This window comes from Hippoglossus hippoglossus, chromosome 5, assembly GCF_009819705.1.
Source record: "Hippoglossus hippoglossus isolate fHipHip1 chromosome 5, fHipHip1.pri, whole genome shotgun sequence".
NCBI lineage: Eukaryota > Metazoa > Chordata > Actinopteri > Pleuronectiformes > Pleuronectidae > Hippoglossus > Hippoglossus hippoglossus.
The window spans coordinates 9000932-9018147 of record NC_047155.1 but is presented as its reverse complement, the minus strand read 5'-3'; the positions used below and the strand labels follow the sequence as shown (position 1 = coordinate 9018147).

At 40.7% G+C, this 17216-nt stretch overlaps 1 protein-coding gene across 3 annotated transcripts in view; it reads left to right on the top strand.

The window, feature by feature from the left end:
- The first annotated feature begins 945 nt into the window (after positions 1-945).
- tox2 (TOX high mobility group box family member 2) overlaps positions 946-17216 on the top strand; it is a 114091-nt gene continuing 97820 nt past the window's right edge. For 2 of the 3 annotated variants that reach the window (XM_034585480.1, XM_034585478.1), the window contains exon 1: positions 16739-17216. This exon is cut by the window's right edge and continues 51 nt beyond it. In XM_034585480.1, coding sequence (XP_034441371.1) covers positions 17175-17216 — 42 coding nt within the window. In that variant the 5' untranslated portion in view covers positions 16739-17174. Of the gene's footprint in view, positions 1134-16738 lie in introns of those variants that run through there. The other variant, XM_034585479.1, reaches the window with a different exon arrangement.

Below are 17216 nucleotides of genomic sequence, written 5' to 3'. Positions count from 1 at the left end.
CCATAAAAGTCTGTGATTAAATTACTCAGGGGAAAGCACTCACATTTTATATGACAACCCCTGATGCATCGCTCAGCTTCGAATTCCCCAACCAGCAGCAAATCTTCGGAGAGGCTGCGACTGCGGACAGGTGGGTCCAGATGACGGAGAGAGACTGAGAGACGAGTCCTCTCCATCTCTGCGCCATTTTTCTCTGTCCTCTTCCCCCTGATATAGAGCGAACGTAGCTGCCATACATATTGTATCATCTGACAGGAACATACCGACCACCTCCAGCGGCATTCTGTTTTCTTTCCAGCTGTCAAAATGCTAATAAACACAACGCTTATCATCGTGTAACAGCGCTGTGAAAGTACAGCCGTGAAAGTACGAGTGGTTGTGCCTGTGAATGAAGGGGCTCTCCAAACAAAATCATAACTAAAGAGGGGTTATTGAAAACTTTTTTTGAAATGTTTGAAGTAGTTCTAGCACCAGCTCTGATACCCACAGCCAACTGCCCTTCTTTCAGTCGAAAACACAGTCAAAGGCTCAAAATGAATATACAGTAACTTTCTCCTCCCACGTGTTCCACTGAGGCTGAAAATTCCCTCATCTGAGACGAGCGCCTGCCGCAGACTGTAGGTGTTGCTGCACCGATGAACGCCGGACACAGGCACCGTGAGAGAAGCCTGTTCGAGGCACACAAACAGCACAGTAAGAACTTTACATAACACTCGAATGCGAGTTTATTCAAGAATTTCTTTTGCCCCCCCCTGATGTGTGGTGCACGGGAGTGATTTTTAGACAAGCGGTGCGAAAAGCAGGGCGTGCAGAAATTCCCTTTTCTGTATTTCACGGCAGAGAAATTCAAAAAAAAGTTGAACAGGTCACGCTGGAATGTGAAATGTGAGTTTCTGGGAAGACATGGGCTAGACAGACACAGAGGCTCTTCTGACAAGGAAGGAAACCCTAACTTGTCAATCACGTCACTCCTCTGTCAATAGCTGTTTAATCCTCTGCTGAAAGCTGGTAGGCGCTGGATCTAGAGGCAGACAGGAGGTTAAAGGGTACGTGAATGACAACCCCCCCCCCCCCACAACCCCCTTCCTGCTGCAAGAGCTCCTTTCCATCTTCGGTGCATAGTTGGCTGAAAGGTAAGAACTGTAATCATTTCATTGTTTTCTGTGAAACCAGACATGCGAGTGTTTCTGCTCTTGACAGTGACGAAAGTGATGCTGTGATGTCGTTAGCAACTTTCGCACGTGGTATTAAATGACTGCGCTAGGGAGCGAATCCAAAAAAGCCAGTAAGGGTGTTAATCAGCTGTGTTGATACTGTACGTGTGGCTCTAACCACGTCCCAATTAAATGAGCGCAGTGTAGATAATACACTTGTTTTGTACAAAAATACATTTGAGCTTATATAAGCCTTGTCATCGCCATGACAACAGCTTTACCGGCAACACGGAGATGTATTTGTGTATAACCACAGCAACGTCCTCCAATTGAATTAAGCTGCACCTGTGCACATTATAGATGGAAATAATAGAGTGAAAGCAACAACTGCTGCAGTGATCCTGTTGCTCACTGGAATACGAGCGTGCGATTGTTTGATTCCGTTGCTTTGCACAGCACCGAGTGGAGGTTTCTCCTCACACACGTCTGAAATGATTCATCACCCTACATTAGCTCAAGATAAATCAGCCGATGAGCAGGAGTGATGTCCAGATAACAGACGCTGCGTTTTTGTGGAACCGTTTTGCAAGATTCTTCGAGAAAAACGCGGAAAAGTTCTCGTTTTTGCATTTACCATAAACCCCCTGACCTCCAATTAGCTCTCTCGTGAAAATCCATTCGTCATGTTAGCGACAGTGAAAACCTTGTTGCTTGTTTTTCTTGTTTTTCTTGATCTTCCTGACGCACTGTTACAGACGTGTAAAATGAGCCGAACATTATTAAACCTGTACGAGAACAGTAAGAGCACATGTCGACGTGAAAGGCGGACATTCAGTTAAACAGACGTATGGGGAAGTTTTTACCCTTTTTTGTTTAAAAAATAAGCTAAACAGCGGATTTGTGGAAGGGGCACTGCGATGCATACAGAGAATATTAGATCAGAACCGAGAGTAACAGTGAAGATGTGGTGAGGACATGGCTCCTTCTCTCCGGTACACTGGCTTCTCTGTCAAATAATTGGAGAATGTTATGCCAGCTCTGTCAATACATCTTCTCTGAGGATAACAGTCCTGTGCCAATGAATATTTATGATGAGTACAGATTATTGTAATAAATATTTGACGGTACTTTATTCACCGAGCTGGTTCTATTGAATAAGAGTTAAAAAGATTTAGATTCAGAGGTGTTCAAACTATTCATGTAGTGATTTTATTGTAATTACATATACAATTCTTTATTATTTGTTTTTTTATATCATCAACTGGATTGTTTTTCCCATGAATTTTGAGACAGTTATTTACCATAATACAATATATTTAATATTATTACATTATATTATATCATCATACATTATATTATTATATATATATATAATACAAGATATTTAATGATGGTGGTTGCAAAAAACAAAACATGAGGTACCACAAAAAGAGTTACCATGAAAACGTACTATTGTCAAAATTAGAAAAGGCTAAACTCTCTTAGGATTGTTTTCTAAATAATTTTCATTTTAAATTAAATGGTGTTACTTTACTTTATTACCTAAAATAGTGAAACGTTTAAAAGTATTTAAATGTAATTTTTTAATTTGCATTGATATTGTCCAAAGCGTTGTACCAGCCGCAGTGGTCCACAAGAGTAAGAGTAAACAGTTAGCGCAGCAGTAACTCAACAGTAAGCGATTTGTATTAGCTACTCACTGGGACCTTATTGCTATGGCAACAGAAGGTGGTAAATTACCCCCAACAACATAAAACACTAACAATCACCGTTGGAACTAACTAAGCCTTCGATGAGTTTGGCTTTGCCCCAAAAACAACTCGGTTAGCTTTACAGATAGATCACCGACGTCTATTCTCACGGGTGCAATAATTAAAACATAGTTACGTTTAAATGGTAAATAAAAAAGCGAATATTGATTTTATAACATAATATAAAGAAAATATATAATTGCATAATTGCGGTATTAGAAGGTTTTTTCAGTCAAACTAGTAAAAATGCTGTTTTGGGGTTTTCGTTACACGACAACTTGACGTCTCTTAAAAATATAAAAAATACCAGATCATATTTAGCCTCTTACACTATCAACCTATGTGGTGCTTCCTATGGGAGGGATTGTCTCTGGCATTGATTGGATTAGGTGACCCCGATATCGTTTTTTACCACATAGCAATTAGCTCTAATGTCAAGTCATCAGCAGAAGAACTAGCTTACAGTCTCTACTAACATCTCTGACTGCATAATTGAACATCCTAAACTATAATTAAAATATCACAGCTTTATGAGTTCATTACTCACTGCAAGCATGATAATCTCCTCTACAGATTTATGCTAATGTACTTTCCGGACCAGTGCCATGTGCATTTTATGATAACATACAAACATTGTGATTTAAAAAAAAAAAAAAAGATTAAAGTGGGATGTTTAATTGTTATTGTGGCATTGTGCGCTGAAAAGTGGCACCGTAATAAATAGATGTAAAACTGTTGATGAACAAACTGCCAACATATGTAAAAGCATATACTTATTCATCAAAACACAGGCTAAATAAGGATATATATGGATGTAATTTAGAGCTGACAAAATATTACCATGAATCTGCTGCAAATGACAAGAGCTGCAACAGTTGCTGGATAAAATGAAAAATGGAAACTTCTTTTAGATGATATTTACCTTATATATAACATGGCTGTACTTAACAACTTAAAATCATTATTAGGAAACATGCTCATTATAATTTCCCAGAGCCCAAGATGGCATCTTCAAATTCCTTCTATCTAAACATCGGTCCTGACAGCAAATATGTTAAATTCACAGTCATATGACAAAAAATCTGTGTATCCTCACATTTGAGAGACAGACAGAGTGAGCCAGTTTGCTTGTTTATCAAATTAGTTGCTATTTACAATTGACTAATTGACTAATCAATTAATAAACAGAGGATTTCAGCTCTGATATTTTACAGTATATGGTAAATTTAGAAGTGTATATGGGTTAGAGTGACTCATATTTGTTAAAAAAACTGATACAGGTCCTGTGTTCATCCAAATAAAAGTATGTGATCTTGCAGTTATTGTTATAGAGAACCAACAGAGTAACACCAGTAAACAGAACTGGTTGTTTTCTTGCGATAAAAAGAAACACTATCCTGTAATGCAGCCGTTGTTTTCTGTTATACAGCTGATATTGTCTGTTCTCGGTAAATTAATAATAATAAACCATGAAGATGTTTAAAATGACTGAGGTTGGCTGGTACATGCGATAACAGAGGTTAAGAAGACATGTATGATAGAGGAAGAGGAGGGTGACGGAGGCAGATGGGAGTTTCAGATCAAGGACGTGGACTAAATGCTTAGTTTTAATCCCTGATCTCAGTGGGGGGAACAATGCGATGGGGCTGATGCAGTAGAACCAAGCAGGATAAAAGCAAAACCCTGTAATGCACTGTGACACAGGGAGAAAATGGTGAAAGTGTTCGTCTGATAAAAAAAGCCATGTTTCCAGTCAAATATTAATGATGCCATGAAAGGCTTTGCTCATAACGGCGGCTATTCTGAATTTACACGAGGCCACAGTTACATAGAATAGTGATAAATAACTTCTTGCAGCCCTTACGGCCACACCCCTTTCTCTTTTAATAGATGGGTATGCAACACAGGCAGGCACATCTGTCTGTGTCTCTCTGTCTCTCACACACACACACACACTGAGCAGAAACAATGTGTGTGTGTGTGGGTGTGTGTGTGTGCGTGCTCAGTGTTTGTGCAGCTCCGACTTATTTTTCACTTTTCCCTTCAACTTCCTGTGAGTCACCAGCAGTGGAGGAAATACTTTACAGCTGTACCTTTATTTCTTATGCGAAAACACGGCTTAATGCACACGGAGAACAAAAGCAGGAATCTGGTGCAATGTTTTGCTTCACTTGTAAATTCCTGTGCACCTACTTAATTTGCTTTGCTGCTCAATGGCAAAGTGCAGTTACGGGGCTGTTACATAACCTTTGCTTATTTAAGTGTGTCATGAGCCGAGAGTGGCTTATGTAACTTTACAAGATGGTATAAATCTGTAGATCCTCTCCCCTCTTCACTCATCTAAGATCCCAGATACATCTTTTGTGTTGAGGGAAATTGCTCCCAGAGAATCAGGCGGAAAGTGTCCTTGATTATCGTGCATGAGATTAGTTTCTCTAAAGTGGATGGTGTCTCTCCACAACTCTCCTTTCTCAACCACAATTAATGTGATGCATGCGCCGCAGTGCCGGCTGCGAGTGCCTGCCTGCCTGCCACAAGTGAGATTCAGGGAGAAGTGAAGTTATTTCAGATATTCACAATTATTATGTTTTTCAAGTCACCAGAAAAAGGAATGTCAAGTGCTTTGATGACAGTGTAGGGTTTGATGGCTGCTTGTTCATTTGTCTTTCACAGAACTGCAGGGGGAGATTACAATCTGTGGTTTTAATAGTTGGTAGAAATGCTCCCTGGGAGTAAACTGTGATACAGCGAAGACAAACCTGTCATTGTTGAACGCTTCGTGGATGAGTGGTTGGACATTTGCCCTGATTTTACATAACCCAAAGGCTCCAGTGACTGTTTACCTCTCCATTGTGATTAATGAGCTGAGGGTGGAACTTGTTTACACGTTTAAAGCACCGATTGTGGAATCTAGATTATAAATAAATATATACTTTTCCCCCTCTGGTTGGAGGCTTGAACATGAGCCTGTGAATCACCTACGTAACTGGTTCTGGGCACAGTTTGGTGTTGGAATCAGCAAACAGGTACAGATGATTGCACTTTTAAAGAGGATGGATAGAATGAATAACAAGGAGGATGGTTTATTCTTCTGTAGAAATTACAATATTAATGTGATCGGCTTATAGAGAAAAGAGAAGTATGTAGAAGGGAAGAGGTGTGGCTAAGAGGGCGTATAACTCAAGTCACACTCAGACGATAACCGTGAGCAGCCGAGTTGGAGAAACTGTTCACATCAGCCTCCTAGTTGTAATTGAGTTGTTGTGGTAAACTACAAAGAACTACAAAAGCATCAGCATGGCTGCAAAGACGTCAAAGGCAGTTATGTCTAAATTTAATCCAAAACTAACACTAACACAGTGGATTCAGATGATTCAAAAGCAGCTATGCACAAGTTATCTCTATGTGGTTTCACATGTAAACAGATCAGTTCAAATTCATCATGATGCAAAAGTGGCAGGTGACTAAAAGACCAGCAGTAGGTCGATCAGGGCAGAGTAACGGCTCTGACATTGTGAGTGAATTCCAAACTTACTCAGATCACTGGTAACAAAGTAAAAGTGTTAGGTAGCGGACGAACTGAGTCAAAATGAAAGCACTGTTATGAAATGAAGTTGAAGCAACCGTGACGGAGCAATAGTGTGTTATGGCCTCCTCTGCCCCAAGTGGCCAAACAAAGCAATTCATGCAAATATAAAAAACAATCAATCAATATTTTTATATTAACATTGATTCACACCCTAACATAGGCTACCTTCATTCAACACTTTATGTAAAACATGAATATGCCAGTGAAAGTGGATGAATCTTTGATTTGGATCTATAATGAAATCTATGTTTAGGGTAATAAAGTTGGATTTTAGATTTAGACAAAAACCATAAAAAACTATAAATATCTAAAAATATGTGTTTTTACTTATGTAGATATTTACAGTAGATATTTTGTCATTATTTTATTGCCATGATTAAAATGATTTCTGGTCAAATTTCACACAATTATGCAGGGTTGGTTCATGTGTGGTGAACTTTGCAGTTTATACCAGGCTACAGACAGGGACGTTCTCATATCCTTTTGCCTGAGCCTCGTTTGGCTCTCCCCCTGCCCCACAGGTCCACTGGCAACTGGGAAAACTCCAGAATGTCCAGATGGCCAGTCTGCCTCAGAAAGCACTTCACCAATCCCACATCAGTGCATGTTACATTTTCACATGATACTCTAGTAGTTTAGCACTCAGCAATTTTAAGAAGATAAATTTAATGAATGCCGTGAGAAGCAGGTTTTAGATTGTTTGTTTGCCAGAACCCTGTTGCCCACAACTTCCTCTACAATTTGTCTTTTAACACTTCTTTCCAAATCGCTTGTAAAATCCTACATTCAGCGAAGGCCTGCGTGTTATTGTAAATATGGGCAAGAGATTCTGTGAGGCAGGAAGTTGCTGAGTTCTTTGCTTCCTGTGGGCTGTGAATTGTTGTGGTGGAAAATATGAAACAATCACCTAAGTTCAGCTCTAACTCAGGAGCTGGGTCCTCTGCCGTCAGCGTTTCTGCACCAAATATGTCATAACATACATAAATAAAATACATAAGACCAGACTGTACATACAAATTTAGGTAAACTCCTGTATTCTCTCAAATGACCAGTAGCAGGTGACTCCACTGGTTGTGGAAAAGATATAAAAAAAATTCTTGAGGAGCTTATGTCTCAATCTTTGGTTTCAGGTATTTTTCAACTCAGCATAATGTTCATTTGGTAAATGATGTTCTAAAGTAGAGTAGAAAAAGACAATAAAGTATACACTGTGGCATGGATACCTTGTGATTGTACCGTCCAATGGCTGCAGGTTGCAGGTGTAGGTGGGCATGCAGTGTCACCAACCTGTCAGTCAGGCTCTTTACAACCCCCCCCCCCCCCTTCTAAACATGGTTACTTCTGGTGTAAAATAACCAATATGACCCCAATGTGCATTTTTACACGATACCATTGTCTGGTAACAATATCTGTATCTCATAAAGATATTATTATGAAATGACTGATGAAAGCTATTTGGTGTATTATATTCCAGAATGTGGTCCAGGCAGAATTGTACAAAACCTGACTTTGGGATTCAAATAGCGAGACTTTGATGGAGTTTGTCAGTTGTGGTGCAAATGCATCATTTTTCAAGATGATTTTTTCTCTTTTCAAACATGTAAATGTTTTAATAAACCTAATGGAAGGGGAATAGATTCATGCTCTGGGATAATAGTTTGAAAGCAATGTTTTTTACAGATAATACCGAGACCAAATGAAATTAAAGACCATGCCATTTTGTGAGATCAAACTTAATTTAAAAGCAATCTAATCAAAAATGACCAATGTCCGACTCGATCCAGGTTGGTAGGCAATCTTTTCTTTTTCCTAGTAAAGACTTGCCAAATATAAAAAGAGAAAATGTGTTTGTATATTTCCAATGGTATTTCAAGATTTTAAATAATATTTTCACTAGTATACTTTTTAATAATAAATATTATATAATAGCAATAATAATAGCAATATATCTATTTTTTTTATATAAGATGGAAACATGCAAAATTAATTCTGAGAGAACAACAGCTACATGCAGGAGGTTATATTTAAGTTTGTATTAGTGAATTCCTTCAGTTAACCAGCAATAAATCAGAAAGGAGCACAGATGCTTTAAATTTCATCAGGATTATGAAAATTATTCTGCAGAGGAGTGTGTCTCAAGTTCAACAGCAGCAGAAAGATATCAATGACTGAACCATGTATGTATTTTTATCTTCTCCTCTTTCCTGCACCTTTCACATTCAAATGACCTCTGAAGGCAGCGCGGGGATCTGCCTGAAAGATATTACAGTATTTTGTCTGTGTCTGCTACGTGCGAGACTCCAGTGCCGCCCTCCCCCACCACGAACGCTGACCTTTCATATTTAATATAGCATGTTGGCTAAAGGTCACTTTACTGTTTTGGCTTCTCTCCGCTGGTTTTGTTGTGTGATTGGAAAATGCCCACAGAGTCCTCAACATATAAATATTTCCATGTTGCTGTCAAAAAACATGCAAAGGGCAAGTAATCACGGTACATTTCCAGTAAGTGATTGTTGAGATCTCTAATCACGTCGGGCTGATTAGCTCACACCGGACTCCACACACACACTTATTATGTTATGAGTCTCTCCTCCCATTAATTCCCATTACTTCTTTCCAGCCATGATCAGCTCCGTGTTCTCATGACCCGAAGTCTTGCACGGGGGGGAAAGCTTGAAATCAGCGTAAGACCTTATGTATCGTGTGTCATGAATTGAAAAAATTAAATACTTTGTTATCAGGGGAAAGCATCACCTGTTCGGAGCACTAAATTATCAAGATATGAATATATATTTTCTTCTTCGACCGCAGATTTAATGTCGCTTGTGTGTGTCTTTTCCCTCTCAGACGTTACTTTGAATGCAATAGCATTGGATTTTCTTACATTAGAGTTCCCAATCATATAAAGTGGCTGCTGCCGGCTGCGTGTGACAGGTGCAGAAACCTAAACAGCCTCTTTGAAAAACCGAATCCCTCATTGCTAAAACCATGCACATTATTTCATTACGGGCAGTTCTTATGGCGGCGGCGGCGGAGACATGCCTCCACTCCTCTGCGTTCGCTGTATTGTCGAAACGATTTCGACCTTCAGCAAATTTTACTCATCAACTGGAATTCTTTATACTTTTGTTTCATCACGCCGTCTTTCATTCTGTCATCATCTCCCTCTGTGGTGGTTCTGTTTTAAGACTTGGGGATGTGAGAGGCTCCAGTTAAGCTTCAAATGGCTCTCCTCCCTTCCCAATGAGATGGAAACATTAATCAATTAGGTTGGCCCTTAAAGGATCTGAAGGAGATGAAGCTCCCCTCTCTCTGAAAATGAAATGCCACAGACTTTTAAATCCAGTCAAAGGGCATTTTTCCCAATCTTGCTCTCTTCTCTTTTTTCCACCCCTCCCTTTCATTCCCCACTCCCTGTTTCATTCATCTTCGCTCCCATCCCCCCCCTCTCATTTCTCATGTGCAACACAAGTAGAAGGTCGGGAGGAATGAGAGGGTGATGAAGAGGAGGTTTTATTCAGCAGCGGAACGGGAGGATGAGGGGATGATGGGGCTGTGAAAACATGAGGAGAAATAACATAGTCAATGAGTAAATCTAGGAGGTTAAAAGCAACTTCATTTTGTTATTATATTGCATTAGACTGAAGAGTATTACCCTCCATCTTTGTTATAATTCATACGATTAAACTGGAATTGTTTCATTCCTCAACACACCAGTTGTCATTTATGGAAATAGTGCAACAAATGATATGTGATCTACTAAAACGTGCACGGCCTGTGTACGAATGGTAAATATTGCATGTGGGTGCTTTGCATCTGGTGGAAATGCAACAGTAGCTAATTACTAGTATGGAAAAGGGTCACGCAGAGGGTGGAGCAAACTCCGTGAATGGCAGTTGTTTCAATGGCCGATTGTCCAAAGGAACAAGAGACAACATAGTCTCATTATTGAAGGTCAGTGGCTAGAAAAGGTTAGCAAAGGTTCACCAGTGAACAGCCCTTTGTGGTGCGCCTGCCACGGCCTCGCACAGAATTTATTCACACGAGCTTTGATACAAAACTCAACTGTGCTTTGGTAAAGAGAAGTGCAAATCCTGCAGAGTGTTCTTTGGCACGTAATTGTTGTTTTTCTGGAGCCGTTGTGCATTTGAGTCTATTTGCACATTTTAATGAAGCCGATGCGATGCCAGGAAATGATTCTGAGTCTTGCATTTTTTTTTGTCATTTGAGTTAAGTTTTGTTACGGGTTTTGCATGCGGAGAACATCTTGACACAGACAGGCCCATCTCTATGAAAGCACCTATAGATATATGATGTCAGAGGAGAGCAAATACAATCTACTAGGGGTCAGAAGCGCTCTGTATCAAAATATCCTTGGATAACAATGGTGCCCTTTGTGAGTCTGTGGTCACTGGGTCAGATTTAGGCAATATGAAGCTACTTACTGTGTCTCGAACATCTGGATGCTGCATCTGGACCCATTATACGCCTGACAAACACAGAATTGTCTCCCAGCAAACCCAGTCATGTCATCATCGCCATTGTTTGTTTTCACTCTCCTTTCCCAGAGTCAGTTTAAAGTAATTTTCTTGTCTTCCATTCATGATCCTAGCAGTTGACAGTTCACTCGTATGTTTGAGGAGAAACATCCAAAATTTATTGAGCTGAATGTTTTTTTCATTAAACACATTTTAATGGCTGCAGGACAAGCGGAAATGTGAAAGGGGGGAGAATGAAGCACCTGAGTACCACTCTGATTTAGCACAAATTGACATGAAGTGAAGGTCAGTGCACGAAAAGTCACTCATAAAGGTATTTACAAAGCATTTTTAAAAGCCGCTCTATCAAAGGCGATTCGGGGAACACAAATGATAAAAATCAAAGTATCGCTGAGCTTGTTCGACTTAATCAGCCGCCATGGGTTTGATTATTTCTTCCACGAATTTGCGGCTTCTGTGAAAACGCTGTTTTGTGGTCATTAATGAGTCATCTCCCTACTTAGCGGACCTATTGAACTATTTCCTGTTTACCATTTCTTGTCTGTTTGCTTTTCTCGGGACGACCTTATATGGAATCGCAGCCAGCACTCCAAACCAATGTTATTACAACATTTACATTAGTGCTAATATTTAGTACTTTAACTCTGGATTAAGCAGGGAAATAAAAAAACATCCATGTGAAAGAATAACCTTGTTCTTCTCAGATGTTAGAAAGTAAAGTACTTGACCTATAAAACTCAGCTGAGCAATTTCTGCACCTGAAAGCTTTGACAAAAGAATAAGCATGAATATTTCACACGAATTGACCAGCAGTGAAAGTCCTGCGGCGTCTGATGAAACTGCACCTTGACAACTTCACTTCCCATAACTGGTGGGGGGAATGAAGTTCTTATTATAGTGACATTAAATAACACTTGCATAACTCTGCTTATTTGTTACAGATGAGGGAATAGGCTAATGTGTATCCTCTCGTGTGAAGAAGGAGGAGGCCATTTAGGAGATACTGAATTTAGTGTGCAGGAGGAAATCTGAGATACACGGCATCTAAAGGATGTTTTGTTTGTTGAAGTGCACCTCTCTCTCTTTTCTGCTTCCTGTTTGGAGTATTTTACATCAAAGCAGCACAGTTAATAACACTAGAATTACTGCACTGTGGCTGTATGCCTCCACCAACCAGTGCAGTTTCCATGTACATATTTCTACATCTTCTTTTTCCCAGATTCTTATAAGGTGACTTTGACCTTTGACCTTTGACCACTGAAACATAATAACTTTATCTTTGAGTCCAAGTGACAACTGATCAAAGGTTGAAGAAATTCCCTCAAGCACTCTTGAGATATCATTCAAGAGGCCAAAAACAACAGGCCACCATGACCTTTGACAACCAAAATCTAATCAGATCATCCTTCAGTCCAAGTGAATATTTTTACCAAATTTGAAGAAAATCCCTCAAGGCATTCTTGAGATATCCCATTTACGGGAATAGGATTGACAGACGGACGGACAACCCAAAAACATAATGCCTCCGGCCACTGGCAGTCGTCAGCGCTGAGGCATAAAAATCACAAAAGTGTATTTGAACTATTATGATATTAGAGACATGTAATTTATGACCTGGAGCCAAGATACCAGCGTGGCTATAGAACAAACTCTATAGAGTCAGATAAGGTCACTGATAACAGCCTTATATTTTACCCACTGACCATCAGATGAAGTCAAACTGTCCAATCAGGGCAGAGGAAAACCCAATTGGACAATTTGACTGAGTCTTTTTGAGTGACAGACTTTGTGAATCCTCACTGTATACTGTGTGTATTCATACTGAAAATTTCTACATTGACAAAAATCAACAAAACCTTTTACAAATATGCACAATATATTTCTACAGTTGCCAAATTTTACGACACATTTACAAACTTGAATTGTTGAGCTCAAACTTGACCTCATATTGAATTTTTACATGCACATAAAAGGTGGTTTGCTGCTGTGAAATTATTTAACATCACTTTAAAAGCTTTGAATATTAGAAAACCTTATTTGACTCCCTATTTTTTCATCTCATAGTTCTAAAAAGGACAAATCAAGTTATTATTTGTCTACTTCTTTCCACCAAATATTCTATCTTGTGATTCTGAATTGAAAATTATCTCTAGTATTTTTCTTTAGTGCATTGAAAAGGACCTTTAGAATGATATTTTAAGCAATAAAACATAACTACACCTATTTATAAAAATCTTATACCTGTCATATTTTTTTATATATTGAAGAAAGTTACAATCAATGTAGTATTCTGCTGATGCTTCTTGGTCTCAGATTTCTACAACGTTCTCTTTAAAATAAAATGCTCAGCCAACATTTTCTGTGATAAGGTCTTTTCATCAGTCACAATCAATTCTGAGCCGACGTAACAACTGCAGCATAAAACCGTCCCACCACAAGAGCCGTGTATATATTATTTAAAACATCAGAGTCAAGGGGGAAATAACAGCCATCTCATAATGGGATAAAAGTGGTTGTTAATAATATGCAGTGACATGTAAAGACAGAGAATTAGCAAAACCTCGAATCGCAGTGTGTTTGAGATAAAAGGGACGATTAAATCTTTGGTGTTATTTATCATTAACTGGTGATTTCCAGGAGGAAGAAGAATTAAAAACTCCCTTAATGCAAGAGGAGACATCTGAGGCGCCGAACGGAAAAGGAGGGAAACATTTCTGCGGTTATCTTTTGAGATTTGCCAGTAAACGTTTTCGGTTTAAGTGGAAATTGTGAATCAAAGTATGTGTCGGATTAAAAGCACAGAGAAAAATTACTGAGTTCCTTTAATAAAAAAAACAAACATTTTTACAGGATAAAAGTTGTGCATTTCTCATCTCAACAGTCAAAAATCAACATCACATAAACTCAGACAAAGTTATAAAACCAGTTCTGATGTCATCTAAGCACCGGCAGCATCATAACCCTTAATGGAAAACATTGTTTAACATTTTCCTCTCATTTCCTGGTGCTAGCCAGAGCTCTTACCAGGGCAATAAGAAACGTGTTTGTTCGTATATTTTGAGGTGCTATAGACAATATGATTTCCATCCTCAACGGAAAGAACTTGCTCTCGAATGTTTGTGTGACTGTAACTTTTTGTCGTTGCGTCATTCCCCCTTTACTTACATGTCACACCAGTCCCAGCTCTGTCCACCCATCCTCCCCACAACTTATTCCACCCTCTGTTTCGCTCTGTATCAACATCCTCCTCTCACTTCCACATCTTTCTTTTCATCAAATTTCTTCCACTAATCACTAATTTTCCTTCCTCTGTGGAATAATTCCCTCTCTGTCTGGCCAATACTTGGTGTTAACGCAGCGCTGCCTGCAACACAAAAAAATTACACACATTCCTTTCCCATGAGGCCACCAGTGGACTCATGCCACAGGCCCCTGTGCACTGTATCTACTGCTGTAACAGTGACTGAGAGGCAGTGAGAGAGAGAGAGAGAGAGAGTGAGAGGAGAACCAGACAGACAGTGACACAGAAACACACAATGAGGAGGAATCAGTATCCTTGTCCCAGTTAACCTCATGAGCTCGGAGTCAGGGCAACCTGAGCCGGCAGCTGATGGCAGTGCGCCACAGCGAGCCCACGGTGTGACCCATCTGTGCCTGGTATTAAAGCCGGCTCACACCCCAGGGCCGGAGCCACCACGCCGCGAAATAGCTGCACAGACACGGGCAGAGTCCTGAGGGGGCCGACATGTCACCCACTGGGCTGACAACGGCAGCTTGGTTAACACAAACACACGCTTTGCACACTCGCACCAAAACTCTCACAAATGCAACTAAAGCAAAGGGGGGAAAAAACTAAATGGAAAAAATACACACGTTGGTGGGTGTGTAGATATTACTTGTTGCTCCGCTTTGTATAAACACTTGAGTTACACATTTTTACGAGTGAGCACATAACACAGCTGCGCCTTATTCTTAAAAACAGTGTGATACACACTTGGCTGTGATGTTATTCTCCCTCTCTGAACTTATTTGAAGCTCTGGCTGGACATTGTTCTGTGTTTACATCCTGTTGTGTCGACCCCTGTGTGTATGTGCTGCGTTTGTCCGTGTGTGTGTGTGTGTGTGTGTGTGTGTGTGTGTGTGTGTGTGTGTGTGTGTGTGTGTGTGTGTGTGTGTGTGTGTGTGTGTGTGTGTGTGTGTGTGTGTGTGTGTGTGTGTGTGCAAGGGTCAGAGCTGGAGCTCAGCAGTAATGTGTATTATGTTCATTATGTGTACTCCAGTACCTGCTGACTCGCAGACAGGCATCAAAATAAATGGAAGTGAATAAAGAACATTTGTGAAATAGCTGGGTAGTAAAGTGGTGAAGAAGGTGAAACGTTCTGTTCTAGTTCTTTACATTTACTGGAGAAAAGAATCAAAGCAATCCTCGACTGCTGTGGTTGTTTCCTTCATCTACAGGGACCAGATCATTTCATTCATCCAGTTAAAATGAGGACTGGAGTCTGACATGAGGGGCTGGTCGTGTGATCGTCATTGACAGATCATCGACAGAAAAACAAGTTTGACCCAAACTAATTACAAGTATTTAACGGAGACTGTTTAGTCTCAACTCAGAGTTAAATGAAGAATTACAGATATAACAGGCTTTGCATCGTACAATGAAATTCTTGCTTTGCTTGTCCTCCAATCAGACAGAAATGAAGATTAAAGCTGAAAAAACTCTCTCTGGTTCAGAACGAGACAGCTGTGGCTTCTTACTGGTTTTAACAGGCAACGTCCCATCACCCTGATCCTTGCCTCTGTCCACTGGCTCCTTGTCCATTTTAGAATTGGTTTCACTGATCACTTTCAAGCTACATCATAGAAATGTTGACCACATATGTGCCTGTTGTGCAGCCTCAGATCCTCAGGTGGAGCCCGGCCGGCTGTTCCAAAGTCGAGGCTGAAAACTAAAGGTGTCCGTGCTTTTGCCAACACGGCCCCTCGGCTTTGGAACGGCCTGCCTGAGGAGATAAGGCTCGCTGAGTGACTTCTTTTAATTCACTTCTAAAAAAAAGCGATGTCATGCGATGTCGTCTTTTCATTATTTCCCTATCACCTTTTATTTTATTCATCTATTTATTTTTATTGTCCTTTTATGTGATCAAGTTTTAAAGTGGAATAGCCTTGTATTTATTTCATTGAAGAGCACTTGGTTTTCCACCATCTCAATGTCGTTGTCTGGCTTTCTTGTCACATTGCATCCTGCCGATTTCTCTTTCTCACTCTAAATACAGTTTATTATCATCATTATCAGTGCAACAGGTCACACAGGGAGTTGTGCATCGTTGAGTGTGTGTGTGTTAGTGTTTGCTGCAGTTCTCCCAGCTGGCCTGTGTGTGTATTAGAACTTCTCCAGGTCTGGTTGTACTGGATGGGAAAACGCTCAAGTTAAGAGTTGTAATCTCCTCACGTTCAAGTAGAAATGTGCCTGTGTCCCGCCACTGGAGCGGTAACTTGACCTCGGTGTGGGAGGACTCCAGTCTCCACCAATCCACCCCGAACCCCACACACCTGTTCCTCCTCTGGCCGGTAGAGGTCGTAGCCTAGCAGCCGCTGTGTGGACGGGAGCGCGTGGATGGATCCATCCGTGTGCGCTCCCACATGACAAAAGCTACAGCGCGTCTGGAAAAACCAAGGGGACGGAGCACGGTGCGCCTTTTTGATTTTTTGGAGGGAGAAGAAACCCCCTCGACACAAGAGAGTGTTAGAGAAGCAGCTCGAGGGGCTTCAGTTTGTGCAGAGATCACTGGGGCTGGTCCGCGCTCTGCTTCTCCAAGTGAACTTTACAGGGATGTTGTAGTGTCGGAGCATCACCGCCACAGTGTTAAAGTGAGAGCAAGGACGCGTGTGAAGAGCGAACCTCGGCAGAGACGCGCTCCTCTTCTTCATCCACTACTTTTTGTTGGGTTTACGCACAATATACATATACAAGGATAGACAAGAGAGGGAGAGGGGAAGACAGGGAGACAGAGAGAGAGAGAGAGTGAGTGAGTGTGCGCGCAGGACAGAGAGAGGCAGACAGAAAGAGGGAGGAGGGGGGAGAGAGAGAGAGAGAGCGAGAGAGAGAGCGAGAGAGAGAGAGAAGTCGCACGGGTTTTTGGAGCTACGCTTTCATGCCGTCAGTCTTGCGGACTCTGAGATGGACGTCAGATTTTATCCAGCTCCCCCTGCAAGCGTGGGT